This window comes from Atractosteus spatula, chromosome 8 (genome assembly GCF_055471065.1).
Source record: "Atractosteus spatula isolate fAtrSpa1 chromosome 8, fAtrSpa1.hap1, whole genome shotgun sequence".
Classification (NCBI taxonomy): Eukaryota; Metazoa; Chordata; class Actinopteri; order Semionotiformes; family Lepisosteidae; genus Atractosteus; species Atractosteus spatula.
Genome location: NC_142713.1, coordinates 21,585,849 through 21,612,373, shown reverse-complemented (window position 1 = coordinate 21,612,373; position 26,525 = coordinate 21,585,849). Strand labels below are relative to the sequence as shown.

At 37.0% G+C, this 26,525-nt stretch overlaps 1 protein-coding gene across 3 annotated transcripts in view; it reads right to left on the bottom strand.

Moving 5' to 3' along the window:
- Positions 1–11,565: 11,565 nt before the first annotated feature.
- Positions 11,566–26,525, bottom strand: part of atp2b1a (ATPase plasma membrane Ca2+ transporting 1a) — a 76,588-nt gene continuing 61,628 nt past the window's right edge. For 2 of the 3 annotated variants that reach the window (XM_088922763.1, XM_088922764.1), the window contains exons 12-22: positions 26,264–26,501; positions 24,638–24,817; positions 24,466–24,553; positions 22,493–22,599; positions 21,749–21,940; positions 21,184–21,397; positions 19,394–19,605; positions 19,055–19,162; positions 17,136–17,318; positions 16,437–16,523; positions 11,566–12,460 (exon numbers count right to left, since the gene is read on the bottom strand). In XM_088922763.1, the coding sequence (XP_088778889.1) occupies positions 12,131–12,460; positions 16,437–16,523; positions 17,136–17,318; positions 19,055–19,162; positions 19,394–19,605; positions 21,184–21,397; positions 21,749–21,940; positions 22,493–22,599; positions 24,466–24,553; positions 24,638–24,817; positions 26,264–26,501 (1,939 nt within the window). In that variant the 3' untranslated portion in view covers positions 11,566–12,130. The remainder of the gene's footprint in view (positions 12,461–16,436; positions 16,524–17,135; positions 17,319–19,054; positions 19,163–19,393; positions 19,606–21,183; positions 21,398–21,748; positions 21,941–22,492; positions 22,600–24,465; positions 24,554–24,637; positions 24,818–26,263; positions 26,502–26,525) is intronic. The other variant, XM_088922765.1, reaches the window with a different exon arrangement.

The following is a 26,525-nucleotide window of genomic DNA, read 5'->3' as shown; positions in this document are numbered from 1 at the left end:
AAACCCTTCGGCTTGAGACACAGACCCTGACAGCAGAGTACCGAGGAATCTTTGCAAAGTTAATGTGCATATCTAGATTTCTTTATTTCTCTTGGTTTAAATTTCTTGTGAAATATCAACGATTTGTGCAACAATTCTCTGGAAATTGTTATTTGTACGTAAAATGTAAGCAAGTATCATAAAACTTTACGGGAAATATATTTAACATCGCTTGTAGCCACACGATTGCAGATGTAATCGATCGGTCCTCGGGTAGTAGTAATAGTACAGGACAGCAGCTACAGATAAGATTGTATTCGCCTGCGTTACGCTTCCTAGTTGGGGGAAAAAAAAACGTTTTACTTTTGTTCAGTGTGTCTATAATTTGAATATATATAAGTTCATTTTGTACCTTTATTGCATGAACAATATCAATAATTATTCTTAAAAAAGAAAAAAAAACATTCCGAAATAACCGATTGACAGCTCCTGTTCAAAACAGACTAATGGCCCCGCTGTATTTTATCAATGCAAAAGGAACTGCAAATTTGCTTCTATTAACCTGGTAAATACAGTGGAGCGCGCCTGTGGGAGTAGTTAAAGTGCTTTGCTTTACTGCGGCTCTCGACCTGACAGAATAATATACAATCTGACTTTTAAAGCAGGTAGGATTCAGTGGGGAGCTATGATTCATATTTTAAATATGCAAAATTTCTTGATCTTCGTTCAAATTGCAGTCACTTTAGACACCCACAGATCTCTATTTTTCCCTTTTCTGAAGTTCACAAGGGGGGTGGTAAAGGAACTTATATTTTTTGTGAAGCGCACTTTTAGCAGTGCAGTTTCTATCTTTTGTGCTGACATGTAGCACAGAAATGTGCTGGTATAGCACAGATGTCGCTTAGTATGATAAAGTTAATTAAAGAGCTCCTATATGTCTGCAGTATTGTCTGGTTTAATATTTTAACTTTATCTGGCAATGTACCTCCAGTCATTTTTGATTAAATGGAATGTATTTAATAATTTCTAATTATTAAAAGCACAGTGAGGTTATGATTTAAAAGACACACTTGTTTCAATGGACCAGAGTCTAAAGACTCACAGAAATGTCAGACTTGGATAGAAGTGTATATTTTTCTGGATAATTACATAATTAGATCAGTAACACTTCCTAATTAGAAATAACACGGTTTCATACTTTCAGGAATTCCGTCTGAGTTTCTGGCAAATATGCAAAGCTCTACTCTTTGACAGCGTCTGCCTCGGAGCTTCAATATGTAGCCTGGCAAAGAATAATTAGCACAGGACACAAATATAATTTTGGGGTTCTTTATTTCTAGGTGAGTATGTGGTCTGATCTGATCTTAGTTTAAAAAATTAAAAATAAAAAACAAAAGAAATTACATATAACGATATTTTTATATATACACAAAATACGGCAGTGGTTCTTTCACGCAGAGGGGAAAACAAAGAAAACATGTTTAGTTTTACAGTTTTTTACATTCCATTTGACCGTTACAGAAACGCATCTACACTGAACAATAAAAATAAATAAATGACATTACAGTTGAAGTTTAAACAACTCACCACGCAGCGCGTGCAGAAATAAGACGCTCACAGGCTGCGCAGGTCATCTCTCAGCCCTCACTGAGAACTACATTACGACAATAATTAGTATAAGACTTACAATTTCATATACTTAACAAACGGTGCTAAACATAAGTCCCTGTAAAGAATGAAGGAACAGAAAATACAAGGAGCATGTGAAACCCATTTCTTACAAATCAATAAACAGATATCCCTAGCCCGAGTAGTTGTCTAAAAACCGCCTCAGTGTACTCCGTTAAAATCTAATATCCATCTTGCTAATCTTGTCTCAATCCTATGAAATACCCCTTTATAGTCATTCAAAGGCTCCAACAGCATTTTTACATTGCTCTCTCTCATGGGTCTGAGCCTTTTAGCTAAGACTTCGTACAGCCAGAAAGCTGCGCAATCACCGCCGTGAGCAGAAATGGCACGATAAGCAGTACAAAAAGGCTCACCTGGGCACTGCCCTGAAGGCCAACCCCTTTGGTGGGGCTTCCCACGCTAAAGGCATCGTCCTGGAGAAAGTGGGTGTTGAGGCTTATCAAGTCCAGCTTATCAAGAACGGCAAGAAGATCACTGCCTTCGTGACCAATGACGGCTGTCTTAACTTCATCGAGGAAAACGATGAAGTTCTGGTGGCAGGGTCCGGTCGTAAGGGCCATGCCGTCGGTGATATCCCCAGTGTGCGTTTCAAGGTTGTCAAAGTCGCCAACGTCTCCCTCCTGGCCCTCTACAAAGGCAAGAAGGAGAGAACACCAAGATATCATCAAGGTAGACTAGCAAGATCTGGAACACAAGGTCATGCATGGTAGCTTGCATCAATCTTTGGAACGTAGCAGGACCATTACAGACCCCAAAAGGCATCCTCAGGTACTCGTACAACCCAAAGGGGGTTGTAAATGCAGTTTTTTGTCTGTCCCTTTCATGCATAGCGACTTGATGGTAACCACTGGCTAGATTGATCATCGAGAAGAACTTGGCACCGCAGAGTGCGACAAAACTTTCATCAATGCATGGTAATGGGAAAGCATCACGCTTGGTCTTTGCATTAAGCTTCCTATAATCCACACACAATCTGAGGGTTCCGTCTGTTTTCCTGACAAGGACTATTGGCGAAGCATAAGAGCTGGTGCTCTCCTGTATCACCCCTTTCTTCAAAAGTTTGGTTATGTGCTCCCTAACCTCTTTGTACTGGTTTGGCGGAATCCGGCGATATGGCTGGTTGCATGGTATGTCATCCACTAGGTGGATCTCATGCTGGACCTTGTTGGTATAACCAAGATCTTCATCTTCAAGGGCAAATACCTCAGCATAACTGGCTAGTAAAACACCCAACTTTGCTTGTTGTTCGGGGGTCCCACCCACATCAAGTTTATCTAGTATCTTTTGTAAACTGTTTTCCAGTTGCAGGAAAACGAGAGCCCCCGGTTATGACGAGCCAGGCGATTCGGGGGAAAACCATAGGCTCAAGCAAACCTGACTGTGATCGTGCAAAGTTACTGGAACATGCTGTGGGCAGATGTCCTACTGTAGACCTGATGATTGGGGGAGTCACTCTGTCATGTCTATTAGATACTGGTAGCCAGGTCAGTACTATTTCAGAGTTTCTTCATAGAACACTTATTGGGGGAGGACAAAGACATGCTGTCGATATCAGGGTGGCTCAAATTAACCTCTGCAAATGGTTTAGAAATACCTTACCTAGGATATCTTGAATTGGATGTGGAGATGATGGGGATGACGATATCAGACTGTGGGTTTTTGGTGGTAAAGGAGTCATAAGATTATCATTCCTCTGTCCCAGGCCTCATAGGCATGAATATTATCAGTAAATGCAGACAGCTGGTCTGTGCTGAGTTTGATTCTGCACTGGGTGGCAAGCTGGATTCTGATTTAGAGGGAAACGTTTCAGCGGCTGCATAAAGTAAACCTAATTGAAAAGTCATCTGTGGTACGTGTAGCGGGGAGAGACACTGTCCATGTCCCTGCCACGTCAGTAGCTACTGTCTTAGCTAAAAGGCTCAGACCCATGAGAGAGAGCAATGTAAAAATGCTGTTGGAGCCTTTGAATGTGCCTTTGCCGGGTGGCCTGATTGTCATGCCTATGCTTGTGTCCTCTCACAGTCATATGGTGCAGGTACAAGTCATAAACTTCTCACAGGAAGATGTTTGGCTCAGGCCAAGAACCAAGTTAGGTATTCTGTCCCTTTCAGGAATTCCGTCTGAGTTTCTGGCAAATATGCAAAGCTCTACTCTTTGACAGCGTCTGCCTCGGAGCTTCTATATGAAGCATTAAAAAAACCATTTAGTAGAGACAAATGCAGAGACACTGTAATTATGTACCAAATAGACAAATATATGGTCTGACTAACTCATCCAGACCCAGGTTGTAGGAAATCTCGAAGGAAGCGGCTGTGGTTCCTCAGTTGCTGGGCCTGGATTAACTAAACGACCAATCACAAATTAACCCATTGCTTAAACGTAAGATTGCTTTGGGTGAAGACGAGATCCTTGGCGGATGGGATTTCTTTTTTTAATTCTGTCCCATATTTTTAGATCCCTCATGGAAAATGGTTTTCATCTGGTCCAATTAAACGAATGTCAGGTATGATTAACCGGGACCAGAACCGTACAACCCTGCATTTAACACAGCAAATGCAAACCAGCACATCATTCCGTCTTCAGGCTACTGATACTTTTCAAACATCTAACTTAAATGCTTGATCCCGTTTCTTAAGAAACCCATCTGCAATCTGTTACTGCCATTTTGATTTTCACATTTTCTGGTATTGCTGCATTCCAGGCTGTCCTACTCATAACTCATGTCCCTTTTGATTATTAGCAAGATAATTTCCTGCTCTGAATGTGAAAGTTTTTCTGCATTGATTCAAATGTAAGATAAAAATGTATTTTATTTTTTGTTCATTCATGTTGCTAAAACGTGTAACCACCATTAACAATAAACGGGAAGTATGCATTGTTTATGGCTTATGTTGAGAATGGAGAACATTGTAAACATACAGCAAAAAGTAGAATTCAGGTTTAATGGCAGGCTATTCCAGTTTACCTTTTGGGGTTGTAAGAGATTATTGTTTGGAGGTTTGCCTAAAAAGATGCTTTGAATCTAAATTCTGATCACATTTGTCAAAAGATGTTACAATACAACATGTACATGATCATCAGCACTGAAAGTTGCAAGTAATACTGTCAAAGCCAAAGACTTGGGTTTATTTTTCATGACCTGCAAGGTATGAAAAAGTGCTGGTGTGGAAGCAAAACAGAGTATTCTATTTGGTGTTTCAGTCCCAGTGCTGCTCCCTGTCCAATTCTAGACATTTATTTCAAAATCTTGCCTTGGAAGCCACTTTGGGACAATGGCACAGTACATGAAAACAAGCATGAACACAGAGACTATATATATATTATACTTTTCATGAAGATGGGAGAAGATCATTAAATGACCACAGTTTTTCAGTTAGTTGAAGGAAATAAATGTTATGTCAATTCTTTGTTGAGGCACGATATTTCTATTGTAACGACCGCGGGGTTAGGAAAAGGGGTTGAACAATGCATTTATTAACTAGAACCTGAGAAAGGTACACCCACACTAATACAGACACGGAAGGGAAGAGGCCGTCTCATAGTCCCCGCTTCCTTATATACAGTCTGGTTCCCCCAAGTCCCGCCCCTCAGGCGCTGTTCCCAGCCCGCCTTGCGTGCTCATGGCCAAAGGGGACAGAGCAGCCGTTAAGCGCCCCATGTGGGCGCTACAAAAAGTTTTGTTTTCTGGTTATTAACAGCAGTTATATAATAATAATTATAATAATAATTGCTTACACTTATATAGCGCTTTTCTGGACACTCCACTCAAAGTGCTTTACAGGTAATGGGGACTCCCCTCCACCACCACCAATGTGCAGCATCCACCTGGATGATGCGACAGCAGCCATAGTGCGCCAGTACGCTCACCACACACCAGCTATCAGTGGGGAGGAGAGCAGAGTAATGAAGCCAATTCATAAATGGGGGTTATTAGGAGGCCATGATTGGTAAGGGCCAATGGGAAATTTGGCCAGGACGCCAGGGTTACACCCCTACTGTTTTCGAGAAACGCCCTGGGATTTTTAATGACCACAGAGAGTCAGGATCTCGGTTTACGCCTCATCTGAAAGAGTTAGATTTGCTCAAATAAATACAAATTTTCATTAGGAGATTTAGTCTTTCTAATGAACCAAAAGACGTTTATGATGAAGTGTAGATGAAAAATAAAGATGCGTTTAATTTGATTGATCAAATTTCAGTTTTCAACGCAGGACATTTTTGCAGGACGTGTTACAAAATAAAATGCTTTTGTGAAGCAAAGAATGGAAGAACTGAAAGGACAAAAAGAAAGTGAACCTGCTACGTAACTTCATAAAAAATAAAGCACCACTTTATTGATTCAAATGGCCAAAGATAGGGCACATGTTTAAAATAGTCCACTAGGTGGTGGTGTGGAGCTATACAACTGTGGTGGAAATTTGTCGCTGCTTCGTGAGTTCAGAGCACATTTTAGAGCCGAGATGGGCAATAATTGTCCTGGAGTGTTTCTTTTATTTTCGGTTTCTTCTGTTTTCGTAATTACATATCCTCGTGATGACAATCTGAGCATAATTCCTAACTTGTTCTATTCTGAACATTATCGTTTCAGTTATTGCCCTTTCTCCACATATCAAATTTCGTTTTAGGGAGTGAAATCGACGATATCTGGGAGTGGTGTTGACAGGCAGCAGAAAGCGGTATAACTATTTAAAAGATGTGAAGATGTTATAAAACTTAAAAACCCCTGACGACCAGGGCTCCACAGCATAATTCTACTGAAATCCCTTTAGAAATACGAGGCATGTGAATAAGGAGCATGACAGTAATCATCAGCCTATTGGAGCTAGGGGAGATCAGATTATTTGATTAGAGTCTTCAAAATGAACTCATTTTGAGCCTTTAAAGCACTGGTATAATTTTTGGATGTTCCAGGCAGTTTCTTTCGTTGATCTAAACTTTCCACTGTGGGCTTTGAATTATTTTGTACTGAATACGCGCCTTTAAAGTTTCATTTCCTCTTTCTAAACCACTTTGCTGATGTTGGAGAAACAGCTTTGGACCTTTCCTTATGAAAGAGGTTTTGTTCTATCTACATGGTTAAGAGAAAACTTAAAAAGTTCAGAATATGTGACGGAAGTCGTACTCAAACCTGTCCGACTAAAACATTTCTTTACGTGTTTTCATTTTCAATTACAGTGCTGTATACTATTTTAAATTTGAGCATTATATTATGGTTAATTGTGGTACTTTATCTTCAAACATTCTTTACAAATTGGTGTCTTTAGATACTGATTTTTTGCTCGAATCTCCCTATAAATCAAAATAAAATGCTGTGGAGTCCAGTGGATGAAAGACATTTAAACAACTGTTTTCTCAGTTCTATAGTACCTCTTTCTGAATGTTTTCTACACACACAAAAAAAATGAAAGCTATCAAAAAAAGCTCAGCCATTAGCAATGGATGTTACCACACAGTACTGGCAAAAAGATAATTGATCACCCCCTTTACTTCACACAAACACATTTTGCTGTCACTTATACTTACTGTAGCTACTATGAACACCCTTCTGAGTTCCACAGTCATCCAAATTAACAGTTGAAGTTCCCCTTTATTTTCACATTAGTTAACTCACTGCTATCACACAAACTTTATTCTTACCTTTAAGAAATGTGTTAACACAATAAAACACTACAATGAACATGTTAACATTACTCTTTGAAAAATTGCTCCTTTTAGTTCAAACCTAGGGGTTAGTCAACATGGCTTTAGAAAAAGGTAGGTTTTGATACTATCAGAGGCTGGATAAGATCATTGGAACCAAAATGCCAATTGTCTTCCTCTTGTTTGCAACATTTCTTTCCGTCTTTACATTTTCCAAGTACTTTCTAAGTGCTTCATCCAATTCAGGGTCACCGATGAGCCTGATGTTTGGTCAAATGTGTAATTTTTTAATATACAGTATATATACACACCATAGTACAGCTGTAATATACTTTATACCGATTATAGCAAAATTAAATATTAATGGCAGTGTTAGCTCTTACCTTAAAACACTCTCATCCTTGTTGGTTGACCCACACATTTAGATGTGAACTAAAATTCAGCAATAGAAATTATCTTTTCTTTTTATTTCAGCATTCAGTTCGCTGCCATTGCAGGGCAATTCAGGTAGTTTGTGCGATTGCAAATAGACAAGTAAGTGATTGATTTATTTTACCTAATGAAATATCTTAGAATGGTAAATTTCTTATTTTCTTTTCTTCTAGTTTTCCCAGTCATTTCCTTATAGTGATTTCATCCCATCCATGTTTTGAAGGACTGCAGTATAACTGATCAGTTTTGGACAACATAATTGCACAGAATTATTTCAAAATAGGAAAGTCATTGCCACCATCACAAAATATTTTGAGCATTAATAGAAACACCAGTTTCTATTCATTAGAATAATAAAGCATAGCAAAAATTTGGGCTAATAATTGTACAGTGGAGTGGTGGTTAGCACTACTGCCTCACATTTCTTGGTTCCTGGGTTTAAATCTGGTTTGGGGTACTATCTGTGTGGAGTTTGTATGTTCTTCCTAAGACCATAGAGGTTTTCTCTCAGTGTACAGTTTTCCTTCATATGTCCAAAGACATCTGTCCAGGTTAATTCTCATTACTAAATTGTCCCCTTTAAGTGGGGAAAACAACATCTGCAATTTCCCTCACGGGATCAATAAAGTATCTATCCATCTGACCCAAGGTCTACATATTTTGGCCCACTTATGAAGAGAATGTCTGCATGCACTCCCTGCTACTTGCCGTCTAAGGTGAACAGGAGTCTTAATGAGATCGACTGATCTACCTGTTCCAATATATCAGAAACATGAAGTCGCAGCTAGGACTGATGGTGACCTGCTGGGACAGCATTCTCTTGGTGGATGAGAATGCGATTCTTTTTGCCCACTTGCATAAAATTAAATGAAAGAAAAGCATTGCATATTTTAAACGTACTACAATTATCGGACAACAGAATTTAAACAATTTCATGGCACATCTCATTTTCCTTAGGCTGCAGCTAAAGTTGTATGAAATGAAATATCAAGTTAAGCAACAAAAAAAAAACACTATTCGAACTAAGGCATCAAGAAAGGTCAAGTGCAAGAGACAGGTACAACTGGATCTGTTCAGATTTGTGAAAGCAGAAATCCAAACTACTTCAGAGATCCTTAAAAACCCTAACAGCCCTTGCGACACCCCCACGTAACCATTTGGGGCTGAGCCTCATTAGGTTACATGGGTGGCAGGACACCAAGTGCTTGCCGGCAAACACCACCCTTAGGCCTGGCTCCATGTGTCCCAGATCCAGGTAGGGTTCTTCGAGTTTTTAAGGGAACCATCATTGGAACCTAGTTTGGATCATTGTCTGACCTCTCACCTTAGAACAATTTGTCAAGGGTAAACCTACCAGGAGCACAAGTTTCCCTAGGGCACTTAGAGGAGAGGCTTAATGAGCTTTTTGTTGTGACCAAAAGAATGATATTGCAGGTACAAGCAGCAGAAATGATGTTTCTCTACAGGGCTTCTGGGCTTATTCTCCATGACAGGGTGAGGAGCTCGGTAATCCGAGAAGACCTTGGAGTAGAGTTGTTGTTTCTGTAGATCAAAAGGAACCGGTTGAGATGCTTCAGCAATCTAATGAGGATGCCCCCGGGGGCCTCTTGCCGAGATGTACTGGTCATGGCCCACTGGGAAGAGACCCCGGAGAATATCCAGGACATGCTGGAGGTACTGTATCTGTCAAATGGCCAGGGAATTCCCAGACTGTTGCTGGAAAAAGGAATGTCTAGTCTGTGCTTCTCAGCCTGTTACCACCACAACTATCACCAGGCATAAGCAGTTAGAAAAAAAGATGAGAGGAGATGGAAAAATTAGCAGCATGAAGATAGCTTTCAGCTTTTCAGTCTTGATTGTTGCTGTAATATAGCATTTACAACACATGTCCTCCAGGAGTGAAGATGGGTGCATGTGGACTTAAAGACTAACACATTTATGAAACTGAATTTCAGTTCTGTGCTAAGGGAAATTTAATTGGTGACAGCTATGTGTAGTATACAGCACAACTGATATAATATGAATGTTAATCTCTTTACCTAAAAGCTAATGAAAGAGGTGATAATAATCTTACATTGCAGGAATATTCCTTGTGGATTGTAAATGATCCAAAATGCAAAATCCATGACCCTAATAGGCTAAATATTCATTTATTTTTAAAAACCATACACATTACTCGACAAGTTTCAAATGTAAATCGAATCACAATAACCATTAACATTGCTGAAGATAAACAGACATTAAGTACTTTTATTTCCAAATGTTAAGATAAAAAAAATAATAATCCATAAAACAGATGGATAAACATTCATTCCCGTAATAGGAAGAAGCTGCAGAATAAACATTTTATGGATCTTTTTCCATTTTTGTTTTTTCAATCTCAAGCTATTTCTTATTTTTGTAAAACGAAGGAAAAAAGTCAATCCAAAATAAATTCGCAAATGAGCTGAGTGAAGAATTGCATTACATCCCCTCTCCCCTCCCTCCTTCCCTCACAATACTAACATTTGGTTTGCAAGGTGTCCAGGAGGAGGGGATAAAATCTGCATTTGAACCCTGCTGCAACACAAGAAAATAAAACAACCCACATGGTTAACAAGCTATATTTCACAACATAAAAAATGTTAGTATTTTGACTGTAGGCTTTTATAAATACCTACTTCTAAAACATACTATTTGCCACCCTGAGAAAGATACTCCTATCAGAACCATCACACCCCACCCTCCCCGCTGACACCCAGTCCAACCCTGCAACTGCTCATTTCAAAAACCCAAACTATGGTTCTGTAGGGCAAAAAGTTTACTTCTGCATTTTTCATAAAAAATACAAAGGTACATTTTACACGGTCATCTGTATCAAATTTTCTAAATGGGAGGTGTTATGAAATAAAGTACCTTGTGCAGCAATACCAGTGTATATCTTTAATCATTCTTTAAATCCATCAAAACTTTAGTGTTTCCAGTATATCAGGTGCCAAAAAATCTACAAAACATGAAATGCAGCAACATTTTAGAACTTTTAGGGGAATCTTAAGCAATTAGTATTAAGATGAAGAAAGAAAATGCTAACAGATATTTGATGTCTTCAAAAGTTCAATAACCTTAAAAATCTCAATGGGAAGTATTAAATATTTACTAGGAGGAAAAAAATCACCCACTTTTGACCAAGACAATACACTACCTAAACAAAACAAAAAGAGTAAGGTTAATATGCTTATCATTTGGATATTTACCTTTAAATTTGATTCTACGCCTGAGTTTTTTAAAAAGTATTATTGTACATTGGCAGGGACTGAGTGAGGGCTAGATTACTGATGTGATGAATGTAGGCGTTTTCAAATAAAGGATTGTCTCCCAGTTTTCTTTCTCATGGCCAGTAATTGTCTCGACTACTATAGTGATTATACCCTAGGGTTTGGAGATCTGGACAGTGAAAACCCGATATTTACATCACTGCATCAATTTTTTTTAAAGAATCAACCCCTGTGCCCCACCCTCCCACCCTCAATTCAAAACATTACTCAATAAACAGTTCCCCAGGAACATGGGAAACTTAACTTTGAAAAAATTTTAAAGCAATTAAAGTAGTAAATATTTATAGAAATGTAACTAGACAGAGGCCACTGTTCCCCTCCCCTGCCTCCCTCCCCAAACCTACTACAAACACCTCTGCTCATTGCTATACAAGCCTTAGTGTTATCTGTTTGGCTATAAGTATTAGCTATTTATCTACAAATATTTAACAAATAAAACTTGCAGGCAAAAATAGTACAGTTTCAATAGAAACACCCTTATTCCTGAAAATACAGCAGTATCTGAAAGTTTAATTTCATTCCATTTTATTTTATATCATTGCATGACGTGTCAGGAAGCTTTTCACCTACAACAGAAAAAAGTATCTACAAACCTTGTAAACAGATCTGCTTTCTTCAAGAACATAAATAATTCAAAATATTAACAGCCAATGGCAGAAATTACATTTAAATGAGCAAAGGGCCAAAAAATAACACCATTCAGATTAAGAGTAACAAAAGCATTGGTAATCTCAGTTCTACCTTTACAGCTGTTTCTTCAGTAGAGGACAATCCCCATACTTCTCAAGAAGTCACCTTTAATCTGAGTTTAAACATCCCCCTTCCACCACGAAAGATTTATTGGGGAGGAAGAAGCAGAAATTAAGAGCCACCTTTTTTTGTTGAAGGGACACAAAGAACAAAAAATACATCAAAACCAAACCCACATTCTTCTGAATGTTTTCTTCTTCTTCAGTCCAACACAAGCTATGAATACAGAGGATATTATCGAGCCACCCTCCTCAAAACATTTCTTTCCCCTGAAAAATGTTCAATTATGTATAAAAAAGCAGTTGCTGTGTTCTGCGCTCCAATCAGAGTGATGTTTCCAGACTGTGAAGCGGGCTTCCTGGGGAAGAAGAGGTAGCCGATTTGCTTGTGTCGAGGGCGAGGTGGATACCACTGTCAACAGCGTTATTGTTTTTATTTGGTGAAGGTGGGGGAGAAGAATTGCGGGGTGATGAGGAGTTGCGCTTAGTAGGTGCATCATCCTCAGCATCTGTGTCATCAATGAGAGGGATGTGGGGCTCAGAATCTTCTATCCGGAATTCAGGATGGGTCATGAAGTTGTGGATGGAACTCCGGGATTCTGGTTTCTCCAATCCCTCATATAGGGAACTGCGGAATGCATTCACTACTCGGATCTGTGATAGGGTGGGCGGAAATGGGTGGAAGAACATGAAAAAGAAGTTAGCTTCATACTAAAAAAATAATTAAGAGGAAATATGTCCCCCCGAGTTTAATAAATGGTTTATTTTAAACATTAAAAAAAGAGATGAATTCCAGAATCGTGCAGTATGTAATGAACACTTGGAAAATGTGGTAAATACACAAAACCTCCTTTAAAGTCTAGCATTAATTCTACAAATGGGCAAATGCTAGATTTTAAAACCAGGATACAGACGTACATTTACTTACCAGAAGGTCCAACAAACAAAATAAGGGGATGTATACACATTTTACTGCAGTTAACATACATATATGTACCACTTATCTGCTTGAACATATCCAAAAATGCAAAAACATTTATGCTTAAAACAAAAGGTTATTTGATTATCATGCTTGGGAATTAGACCAGTAACTGACCATGAGGGGGTAAAAAATTAAGAAGCCAGGCAAACCTAAGCTTTACAACACAATGAACTCACAAATCACCAGAAACTGAACTCATGCAGAGCATCACTATTTTTGTAATATCTGTAAACCTTTGAGTATAGCCCATTGTTAATTTCACCACATCTAACAATATGCATTGAGGTTTTTTTATTATGCACTTAAGATTTGAAGGTTGTCTAGTTAATTGAAGCCAACAGATACTGCTTATTAAAAAGATATTAACAATTTAATTTTTTCCATGACTTGACGTTTTTCCCCATTGCTGAATCAGTTCTCAATTTTATCACAGTTAAAAGCGCTTCCACTAATATCTTATCATGCTTCACAATCAAACCAAGAATGTACCTATGATAAATATTCTAATATTTTACAAAGATTATTGTTATTGAATGAATAACTCTCAGTGATCATTTTAAGAGACTGTTTTCTGGAAAACTGCACCTGAAAAGGAAAGAAATCTATTTTTCAAATTAACGTTTTTGCCACCATTCCAACAAAAGAAAGGTTAAAGTACTGTCGCTGAAAGAGAATTTCAAGTTTTAGCTCATACAAGGTCATTAACTGGAATGTAACTTACATAATATTATATCGCAAAGTAGCCTCACAACACTATCTACAGGTAATGTCCATCATTAGTATATCCTCATCAAGGTAATGTGAGAAATCTGAGATTAGCTTCAGATACCCAACCCCCCAGAAAAAGAAGTACATTACTATTACTCAAACTGTTCCCAACTCTACTCCTGTGGGACCTTGTGGGACCCCTGTTTGAGCTTTCATTCCAATTAGGCTGTTAATCATTGGTGCTAATCCATGGCTTTAAACAATCTGCCTGTGTGTTCAGTCCTTGGCTTCAAAAACACATTTTATCACTTAAGAGAAACTTCCCTGTCCCTATACAGAGAACATTCAAGTCTGTCCCTGGTCAGCGGAAAGCACTGTGGGTAGCACCATTCTGCCAAATGTTTTGCCCTGCTAAAATGGACAGCTAGTACTGAATTATTAAATGTTAACTATTTTTGAGAATCCAATTAAAAATTGGTCTATGGATGAGAAAAGATAATTGTTTTATATTAGGATAATGTGCATTTCTCTATATTTTCCTTATCAAACATTGTATAATCCACTGTTAACATACTATGCATAGAACAGAACGTTACCTTGATGAAATACTTCAAAACTCTTCCTAATGGTCTGAAAATTGCTACACATGAGTAATAATTTAAGGAAGTTAAACTGCATTTAAGATGCAAGAAGGGATGTGCTACAATATTATCAAGCTGACAAAACATGAGTTGAAAATCTTGACAATTTTATCTGCTTATGAAACATGAATGTATTCCCAATATTTAAAAAAACAGGTGTATGAACAGAAACATTTTACACCTGAATAAATGTTTATTAGTATGTTTCTGAAATTCAATTTTGCAATTTCCTAGTTCTTCAAGGACATAAAAAAAATCTACAATAGCATCTGTCAATTGTAGAAATGCAAGGAGTTACAGTGCAGTTTTGTGAAGTAAAGTTCAAAGCAGTGATGAAAAGAGGCTTATTCTCTAAAAGCCTCCAGCTCAGACCAACGGACTAATTTTCTTTATCTAATCTGCGTACCATTGTTCACAAGCACCTTATATACATGTCCTTTAATAACCTTAAATGGCATTTGGAGAAGCACACATTTTAGGACCAGGACATTTCAAGATAACCTTTTGATCCTTTTTTCCCCATATATGTGAAACAATGGTATGCCTTGTTCGGCTTTGCTGTCAGGTTCTTTGGGGGATATAACAGGTATCTATACAGCACGAGTGGCACACAAGAATATCCTATAATCAACATATTTTGCTGTTATTTTACTGTCATGGTATCAGTTTACATGCAGGTTACCACAGAAGCAAGGATCCAAGAAATATTATGATGTAATGTCCATTTATATTGTAAAGTACTAAGAAAGGTCTAGAAATGATAAGCAATATAATTCAAGAAGATGCCAAATTGTAATAAAATTCTAAATCTGAAAAGAAAAAAAATCTCTTGCAATTAAATATTTATAATACACTTTTCAGCAAATTCTAACTTTAAATAACTTTTCTATAGTTCACAATCTTGCAATCTTGTATGTCTAATCTAGGGTCCATTTTGGCTATGCGGCTTGTGGTGTTGCTTATTTTACCTGCCCCGATAACAGAGGTAATACCTTTAATATGTTTTGGGAAATTAAGATGTAGACAAAATCTTATTTTTAAGTTTATTTTCTTATACCAAATGAACATGAAATCTAAAACAAAAATTACCCAACCAAGAATCAGTGCCAGAAAGTGTCAAACCTGGACTCTAATAGTAAACTTTCAATGGGACCTCCTTGAAGGCAGATAAAAAAAAATACTGCAATGCAGATACTATGCAGTTGCAAACAGGATCATGTAACATTAAATGGGACTGTTTAAACCCATTTAACCCAACTGATAAAGTAAAGGTTTCAATAAAAATCAAGTAATTATACATCCAGAAATGGTATAGAAACAGATTCTGCATTTTTTATTAATGGTTATTATAACCATTAAATATTTCATAGAAACTTTTGTGGAGACCAATTAAGAATTATTTTTGATAAGCAGACTTTTCTCTTCTCCTTAATTATACCTGCAAGAATAAAGGGTTAAACTGACAGAATCAGACAGTGGTTTCCCCTGAAGAACAAAAACATTAGGTTGGAATAAATGAAAATTACAATAGTCATTATTCTTTGAAAGTGGCTTCAAAACCACTTTCATTAAAGGCCAGTAGACACCTCTTCCATGTCCAGCACATACACCTGCAAAATTCCTTTAAAAGTAAGGATATATTTTGCTCTTGAGGCTATATGTTTAATTTCTAAGAAGAAAACCAGGTCCTGGAGTAGTTATTCTTTTTATATTATGGAGGCAAAAAAAGAGTAAAAAGGTAGTTATCATATATCCAAATAAATAATAAAAAGTAACAAATCAACCTGAATTCAACAGCAGTGCTTTCTTTCAAAAGGTTTCTGATTAGATTACTGTTAACATGGGCATATACTCAAATAATTTACACTGATGAGACATCGGCTTGCCACGACTAAATGCAAAAACCCCAGGAAACTGGGAACTTGAGGTACAGCAGCCACATACGTAACATACTTTTCGCCAAAACCATTTTTTGCTGCTTCCGCTCCAACAATCCCTTTTAGAAAATGAGCCAAAGCAAAACATACGAAAAACAATGTAACAAAAACCCTGAAGACTTTTGTGACCTTGTAAAAATATATACACATACCAGTATGTGTAGAAGCATTATGGAAATGTTTATTTTATTTTTAAAAAGGGAAGTTAGGAAAGAATGAGAAACGTTAGGCGAGTGGATCAGGTAATGTTAATTACATGCACTAAGAAACACACACTCACACCCCACAGTAGTAGAAGCAGTGGTGGCGGTAGCAGTAGAAGAAGAAAACACTACATGTGTAGGGCTAGAAATATTTGTTACATCATGATGTTGGCTGGCGATGGAGGGTTGCCGCCTTAGAGCCCCCTGAAAGGAACTTCCACTCTGGAAAGCATTCACTACATCCATCTGCAAGGAATCAGAGATTGTGACAGCTTGCTCAGCAAAAGAGAGAAAGAACAAGAGAAAGGACCATCCCATCTAAGACATCAAAAGCAAAAGAAAGAGAAAGGCACTTTTTAAGGGAAGTAAAATTGTTTTTCCACCCTAGCAGTACCCCAGGCTGATCTATACTGCCCTATTCTGCTTCTTTTGTACCACTAAAGATGTTAATTTAAGGAAACTCCCAAATTGGCCTTTTCTCATCAGCACCTGTAATAAATCAGTTCAACAGAGAAACGTTAAGCATTTTCAATCCAGCACGAATTTTCCATTTCTAGCCAAAATCTGCTATTATTTAACTGCGAGGCAAAATAATTAAAAATAACACAACAGCAGTAATCCTATTAACAAACGACTAATCTTCTTGGAGCTCAATGCTGAACTTTCAACTGTAGTGGGCACTGCTAGGGTTAAAAAGCGGAAGAACAGACGGAACTTAGAAAGGGCTTATGGCACAAGCCTGTCTTAAGTTGAAGCTGCAAAAGAGTAGGGAAGTAGGATAAAAATAGGTTTGAGTCACTAAGATGGTCAATGCGAGTGTAAAATTTAGGAGAGCTCATGTGTGCAGAAAAACTTTACCTGAGTCTGAATTCGGTTGAGCCCTCTGAACCAAAGTATCTGTCCTCGGCGCAACTCTCTCTCAGCATGATCAATCTCCTCCATGTCCTCTTCAAGCTCCTCATCTGGGATTTCTTCCTTCTGAGTGCCATGGCCTGCTTCTTTAAGGAATTTCAAACGGCTTGTAGGAATGGTAGCAATCAACTGAAAACCACAAAAAGGTACACTGTATTGAGTTACATGTTACTTTAGGAATAGTTTAATTAGTCATTTCCATTTTTTAAAAATGCATGTAGAATTTATAGACACACCTCTAGCTGCATAGGGTAATTTCAAACCTTTAGAATAGTAAAACTGCCTTAAGAGGTTCTACATGAGAAACTTGTAAATCTAGAATTGTGAAAGGACTCCAGGTTGCTTCCAAGTAGCCAAAATTACTTAAAATTGGACAAGCAAAGACATTTAATTTACAAAGAGAATTTATAAACTGCACATAAAAATAGCTAAAAACACTGAACACTTATTGCAATCACTATACATAACAGGATTGACATTAATGGAGAAAAAGTTCAAAAGATTCAAGAGAAAAAGTAACAGTGCATGTTTTAAATGTTATTTTTGACCATTTTAAACAGGATAATACAGTATGTAGGAGTGAAGAACATGTGCAAACAGAATATCACTTCAAAATAAAGTAGAAAACATCGTTTACTATGTCAGTTCGGCCAGGGAACTATTTCCCCAATCTGAATAATTTCTCCATTACAAAGCATGTGAATGCATTTCTCATGACAAATCAAGCTATACAAGCCTATATTTTGTTAAAGATCAAAATTAATTTGAAAATCGATTCCCAGCTTCACTGTTCACAAGTCATGTCAGTGCAAAGGATTTGATTTTATGGACTTAAAATTAATCACAACATGGACTTTTTATTTTTCAATGTACAACCATGGTCAGGATATTACCTAACACAACCACATTGTAATGCATAACTTTCACTATGTTTTAAAAACTATTGCTGCTCTGAAAGCAGTCTAGAGGGGAGCAACCAGATACATTGCAAGGGAATGTCCTGCACTGAAACCTTGAAGGAACAACCTTTTTAGGCTGAACAGACAATGTGAGGGGACCTGAATCCTCAAAGGCATTGACAAAGTTAACTCAATTTTTTTTCCCCCACAGTGAACACTAAAGTATGAACCAGGGGATATGTGGAAACCTTAAGCAGAAGTACATTTAAAACTGAGAACAGGAGGCACTATTTCTCAAAGGTCTGTGGGGCTATGGAAGCTGCTCAACAATGTTCCGAAAGGCTACACCCTGACATCTTCAAAAACAAAATGCTGGATGGGATTCTTGGATCAGTGAGGTAAGAACTGCCAAATGAGCCAGATGGGCCAAAAGGTGTCCTGTCTTGTGTTTTTAGGAACAAACAATTAAATTTTGGTAACAATTTTGCCAGATAACCAGGTTAATATGATGATTTGTCTTCTTTGGAACAGTTTCTAGTTTCATTGTTAAAGACAAAATTGGATTCCAAATAACTGCATACACCTTTCGTACGTTAACCTTTCATTCCATCGGTTTTTACAATTGTATTAAATCTATCAATAAAACGTAGCAGAGTTCTCAAGAACTAAGTTCAACCTTTGCTAATGTTTACTGATTAGGATCAGAGGGGGTCAAATGATTGGTAACAAAGGTGGATCTATCCCATCTATCTTTTTATAGCCATCTATTCTTAATTAATGTTCCTGACATGTACCATAACAAAACTCACTAAAGTAAGTTCAATTTAATGTACTCTTACAGGAAACCTCAAAACTAACTTGTTCGGAACATTCTGTAATCTTTCAGACATTGTATACAGCTTAAAATATGCCACCTGACACTTAGTTTTATAGACATATCAATATATAAATAACACAACAGCATACCTGGCCCCAAAGAAGAGCACCGACCCCCAGGAAGATACACCAAAGCCACTGATCAATAGTGAGACCTGTACAGCTAAATGGCTTTCCTCCAAACTGGACGATAATTATCTGAAAGAATTTGAACAAATTACACAGATTATTTGATAATGCTACAGTCCAATGATGCTCTTGTTCATTGATGAATTCTCCCTAAGAACAAACTCTAATTCGTAGATGAAATACAACAAATTTAGTTCTAGAGAACATGCAACTTCAACATTCTTCATACTGCTCTCAAACAGGAAAACAAAACAACTTCAAATTTACATAGGTACATACTCAAGAGTCCTGAACACTTACTTGTATAATAAATGTCCCAAACACAATGCTACAGAAGATGATGTTGTTGAAGATCCCATCAAAGACATTTCTCTCACCATGGATCTTACGAGCATTGATTTCATTGAATAGCTGCATCATGACAAATGTGTTGAAGACAATAGTGTAGTGCTCTGATGGTGGGGCATGGAGTGGTGCATTTCTTCCACTGTCAATGTCAAAGATTTTCTCACCTATCAACAGTTAAATAAACATTTTTTTCTGAGGCAACATATATCTAGAGATAGAGAAGCTTATAAAAATATAAAGATCCATAACAGCATAAACATTGACAAATTTGCAAAACTTATTTCACTGGAGAAAACTAAGTCAGAATAAACAGGCAGTCCCCGTTATGAGTCACAGTTAGGGACCAGAAAGTTATGTATAGAGAAGTAACATATAAACATCCATTTTTACCCATAAGAACAATGGACAGTATGCTCTTACAGTCCTGAGAACGTTGTTCATGCAGCTTAAAGCTGGAAGCTTTTCTCATAATAATGAAACATAGTGCTCCTTACGTTAAACACCTTAAGTTAGACTGTGTTCTACTTGTAGGTAACAAAATACAAGAAGAGGGTGCCATAATAAATCCAGGGTACCATTCCTATAAAATTGCAATTTATAGTGAATGAGTAAGGGGAATTAATATCCATAAGAAATGACATTATCTTTAGATATTGTCACTACACTCAATTCAGACAAGGGTGCATACGTTACATTTACCTGTAACCCATAAAAAAGGAATATAAAGAAATGGACACATTTTGTCACCAATTTAATTGTGGTCTCATCGAAAATAGTCATCTGCAGATTCAAAGTAGATTTCCCCCCCAAAGCATTTTTTATTTGCAATTAAACCTTAAGAACTTTAATGTTGGGGCGTAATTATTCATAATCTAAGTCAAGTGTAACACTTATTTTCCAGAAGAATAATTTAAATTTTAGATTTTGCTCTTTGCTCATTTCCAGAACAAAAGAATCCGTGAACCACGTACATTGCTACCTTCTGGTGTCTTAGAAAATGTCAGTTTAGGGATTTTGTTTATGTTGAGTTCCTCAATTCATCAATGATGTAACCACAAAACAACATGTAGGGGGCAACTTAAGAAGGAGACCACCTGTATTGTGACTGAATGTGTTCAATTTTGAAATTTATGACCCAAATGTTAGAAATAAAAAGTTGGCACATTTAACTTGTGTTAAAAAATTAGGACATACAAGTGAAGGTTTTATAACAAGGTTCAATATTCCACAGTAGTGCCTTTCCCAGAGTAAATTACTTCAAACATCTTGCTGAATTTAAGAAAATGCTTAGCTGTATAGGCTAAAAAGCCTTATCTGTAGCATTTAATTATGATCTGAATCCATTATGCAGACTGGCTTATGTATCATAAAAATGTTTCCAAAACATTCCATTTACACTGTACAAATAAGCATTTTCAACTGATCAATCTATGTAATGTACTATCAAATTCAAATTAAGAAAATGGCTAATAAAACACAACAAGCAAACTTAGTAATGGATTTCTCATTTTGTAATTTGATAAATCATTTCAGCTTCATACTCTTAAGATCCAAAATGTCAACAGCATGAGTACCTTCATTTTCTGTTAATCTTCATTTACACTACTACTGAAATAAAAAAATACAGTGGTAAACATTACGATTATCTACTTGCACAATAAGGTTTATATACATATTGAGGAAGAACTCTTAGCACTGGGCTAAAGGAAACAGACACCAATATATTGCCAACAACAGCTTACCAGCAAAAAGCAGCGTAAAAATTACAGTCAACTGATATACTCCATGCCCGAGAATGTTCTTCATCATCGTCCTAGAGATTAGAGGCTTGTTTCTGCCATAAGGTTTTCTCAGCAGAAGTGATTCAGTGGGTGGCTCAGTTGCCAAAGCCAAAGAGGCAAATGTGTCCATGATCAGATTGACCCATAACATCTGTACAGCTTTTAGGGGAGAATCCTATCAATGTATAAAAATCAAGGCATTTAAAAAATAGTTATTGCCTTAAAATTGAATGATACACAGACTGGAGACAAAACATTATGCAGTTACTTTAACACATTTTTTCGTCTGCATCTCTGAATAAACCATAATATGAATTCAGTATGGGTGATTTTTTATTTATTTTTCAAAGATTAAGAGAACAAAACAAAATAATGTTTACATAAAAACTCATGTCCTGCTGAAAACAAGCATCATGGACAGTAAGAAAAAATACAGATATATTAGCATGAGATATATATATATACGTATTCAACAACCAACACAACCTGACACTTTATCTAAAGAATAAGACAACACACATCTTACCTGTGTAATACAGGCACCAGTGAAAGCAACAATTACAGCCACAACATTGACAGTAAGCTGGAACTGGAGAAACTTGGAGATGCTGTCATATACGTTTCTTCCCCACATCACAGCTCTGACAATGCTGCTAAAGTTGTCATCCGTAAGGATGATATCAGAAGCTTCTTTTGCTACATCTGTACCAGCAATGCCCTAGAAAACATTAGCCTGTCAGTTTGAAGACTGCCAAGCAGATAGTTTTGAATTGTTTGTATAAAAATAAGGAAGCTAAATACAATTAAACATTAATGCATCAAGCTTGATTTTTACATTTTATGTTATGTTTTACTTTGGTTATATTACTGGCAGACAAAGCAGTGTACCATATTGCGTACCAAAAAGTTAAAGCAAATGGGAGGTTAATGTAACTTTACAGAGGTATATGAATAAACAATCCATGAATGACCTCAGGTCTTAAACAGATCTAACAATTTTTTTCTCAAAAGCTAAAGAAAGTTATGTCCACAGGTCTATGTACAGTAAATGCACTTGTACAAAGTTTATGCCATTCAGTGGTAAGTACATATAGGCATTAAAACAGAAATGGGAGGCTGAAGTGGTAAGGAAGAATGCAGCAAAAGTAGAATTTGTCTTCCATTTCATCCTGTTTAAAAACATTGAAGTTCTATTTAAAACCAGATAAATCACATAGTTTAAAGCTAAAATTTTATTAAATAACTTTCTAGGAAGAAGTTGAAAATGTACCATGGCAAATCCAACATCTGCTTTCTTCAAGGCAGGGCCATCATTTGTACCATCCCCCGTTACTGCCACAACCTGCCTTTGTTCTATTACTGTGCTGTCAATGATACCTGTGAGAAAAATGAAGACAGCATTGTAATATCCTTCATTACATGACTATGACAACAAAAACATATATATACATGTGTAAGCATGTGCTCATTTTTTTCTGCAGGGGGCAGACAAATTTACTAAATGCTACCATGGTACATGAATTTAAGAGAAAAACTATACCCGGTTTTATTTACCATCACCCTTTATCACTAAAGATAATGAGCAAAGAATTTCCATTTCATTTTTGGAATATGTAATGGTAAACCACGTCGTTAAGAAATGATTTGAGTAAATTAATCCATTTATGGTTTTTGATTCTTTTATCTTTTTCCGAAGTTCATAATTGCAACTGATGTTTAGACTACAGGCACAAAAGCCAGGTATCTGGCCATTCTAGATAAAAGAACACAAGGACTACTAATAGCTTCTTTTGTGGCAAGTTTTAGTGGTGTGTGCCATCATTTTACTGTCAGTTTTTCTCTGCACCTTCATTTGTATTCACATTATTTCTACATAGAATATAGACTCTGCCAGTGGCCTTTGAGAAAAGTCAGATTTTCAGCTGTCAATGATGGGCAAAAATATTCAAATACCATGCAGGGCAAGGTATGCATGCCAAGGAATGAATTGGACAGGGTATGGTTTAGATGTGATACAACATGATATGAGCCATGCCCTCAACCACACCCCAGGCTGCTCATGCATATTCTCAATTGACAATTTTGACATTACATACTGATTGTAATGAGCTTGACAGTAAGCGAAAACATTGATTAGAGAAACGATGACATCAATGTAATATTGCACAGACGGAAAGAAAGTTTGACTTAACACTGACTCCCTTGATGAAATGCTATGTAATAATGAGGAAAAACTCAGGCTACAGTACAATTATTTCCCTGATTACTGCTTAAAGTCTTGAAGATTATTCTTTGCCACTTACAAAAATGACGTAAGACACATGACAGGTTAGGCAGTTTTTAAAATTACTTCAAATTCAGTCGTTTTGCCAAATTCCTGGGGGCTGTCAAATTACGTAAAAGTGTGAGTACTGAAACAAATAACACTATTAAGGTATTAATTAAAATATGGAAGGAATATGGAAACTGAATACATGTTTTTGAAGCTAATTTGATTAAGTGGTCATTCATGACTGAGACACTTCAGTGACTTTGATGCACACTTGATAAACACTAATATGATCATCATTGAGAAAGCTGATTGGGTGCACAAGTGATGGTGATTTTATCTGCTGAATGTCAAGCCTAACAAAAGACCAAACTCATCAATATGCTCCAATTATCAAAAGAAAAATGCTTTTGTGCAAGGGAGGTCCATGTGTCTTGGTCTGGCCAGGAAGATTGCCACAAAAATCTACTTGCAGTGATGGCAACCTGACTGCAGTGCTATACTAATCAACTCCCAGACCCTCACTTGCTATACTGCCTGAGGGGCAATCCTGAAGTGACTACAGAACATCCACATGCTGCTCATGTACCAACTTTCTTGCAAGATGAGAATGTTACAGTTATGCCAGGGATACCCCACTCACCACACTTCAGAGATATACATCTTGTATAGTTTTCAAAGGTGGTTACACATGCTATTAGTACTTGATTTTCCACAGTAGAACTCCTGCTAATCAATCCAGTTGATGACAAATGTTAATTGGCCTAATTAAGTTACTTCTCATTCGTTTCACAAAATGCCATTGCACATGCCCCAGGAATTGTCATTATCCTTACTTATGCTAGCAACTGCCAAAATAAATCAATTTTTTGCCCATCACCTTTAAATTGTCTGTAACAAATTCCATTCATAGCTTGTTTACGTAACTGAAAAATAAGCCACTAAAAAACTGTAAAATATAAATTCTGAAGTACCTTTTACTAACGTATGCTTATCAGTCGGAGATGATCTTGCTAGTACCCGAAGTTTAGGCCATATCTTATCAATGCGTTCTTGTTCAATCTGGAAAGAGCAAAGAGGTAAGCATTTTAAAAATAAACAATGAAGAATAAATAGCTGATTTTGCAAGACGCTGAACACACCCACCTCTCCTTTTTCATTCCGTATTCGCCTGTTGAACTCTTTACCTTCCAAGCATAAGAATTCATCCCCTGGATGTAAAATTCCGCATTTTGTGGCAATTGCACGAGCTGTGTTTATATTGTCCCCAGTAACCATACGAACTGTGATCCCGGCTCGTTGACACTTTTTGATAGCATCCGGAACCTAATTTGCAATAAGAAACAAATTGAAAATTTAAAGAAAGATGTATAAAATTTGCCACTGTACTTTAAAAGGAGAAATATCCTTTCTAAATAAATGTGCTTTCCTAAAGGTCAGTGTTGAATTACACTCAGAAGAACAAAGAAATACATGGTAACTATTTACATTAAACCATGTAATAAAATGTTCAGCCAAAATCTTGTTTATGGTACATCTATGGGTGCTTCAAAGAGCAAAGCACACTTCAAAGTGTCATAATAGCTGCTTATATATGAACCTTTGATATTTAAATACTATAATGGCATTTTAATAAACAACCATAGCTCCTTAAAGGAAAATATCCACCTATTCAAATGTCTTAATCTAGTTTTGTCCCATAGATAAGAGGCTCATTACCCCCCCAAACACAAGCAGTATAAATCACTATTACAAATGTACTCTGAGCTATTAGAAGGCCTCCCGAATGGCCTAAGTATTAAGATTTTCAAGTTGGCCACAGCTCTCTCAACAAACAGCTCCTGTTATCTCCTGTGAACTTGCAGGCTTGCAGTGGAATTGATGAAGGGCATGCCTTTCCTCCAATCCGCTTTGAACCTCCACTATATGACTACGTTGACTGTGACATGTTCAAAGATGAGTGGCTTAAAGGTAGGTTAAGCGGAGGAGTCTGGCTATACCCTTTTATTCTCTACTGTGTGGTACTGCAGTGTTTTTATTCAAGGACCAAGACGTGAAATAATAATGGCAATTCTAAAAATCAAGTGGGTATGAAAATAGGCAATTTTAAGAAGACTTCAACTGTTACATCTGGTGTTTGATGAAGAGAATTGAGTGATGACCAGAATTAATTTTGATGCTTGTTGTTTGCAGCAGCAATCCAATCCCCATAGCAGATGTGAAAAAAATATCTATTTTCATTAACAACCCAGTACCAAAGATGACATAAAGAAAGAAACCTATGTCTTAGCAATGTTTTCCTAAGGACTAACAAAGGCCAATACAAATCAGGTACTTCTCAATAATGTGCTGAATTAATGAAATTAACACGTGCTGAAGAAAGTCATGCAAAAGTGCCTCTGATGGTTTCTCAAGCATGATGTCTTATCTCTGAAAGCATTTATATATTCTACATTGAGTCCAAACTAAAATCTGTTGCTTCCCTAAGTGGACAAAGACTGCATCAGTAACTTAATGTGTTGTTGGATAGTGCTTCATAGTTTTAGGTCTTGGATTCCACTAATTGCTCATGGTTTTTATGCTACTGGAAACTACTTTTTGATCTTCACTTCTCTTATGACCTAAACCAATTAAGCCTCCTGATAAGGAAACCCAAATATTCTGCACAAAAGAGCCAAGTGCAAGCCACTGGGTGGTATGGGAGTATAAATATAGTTACCATCTAATAATATTAATTAAAAAGTAACTTTCACACTGCTCTTAGTCTCTTACCTCTGGTCTTACTGGGTCCTCAATTCCTACCACACAGATACAGGTTAAACTTGTCAATATGTCATTCTCATTATCCCAGTCAGGCTCTGGTTCTCCAGCTGGGAAGTCTCTGTATGCCAAGCAAATAGTTCTTAGTCCTTCTGAAGCCATGGGCTCAATAACTTTCTTCACCATATCATCCCGATCCCTGGGTCTGAAAACTTTGGCTTCACCATTCCCATTGAGAATTTTAAAACACCTAGAAAACAGCAGCACACCAGCA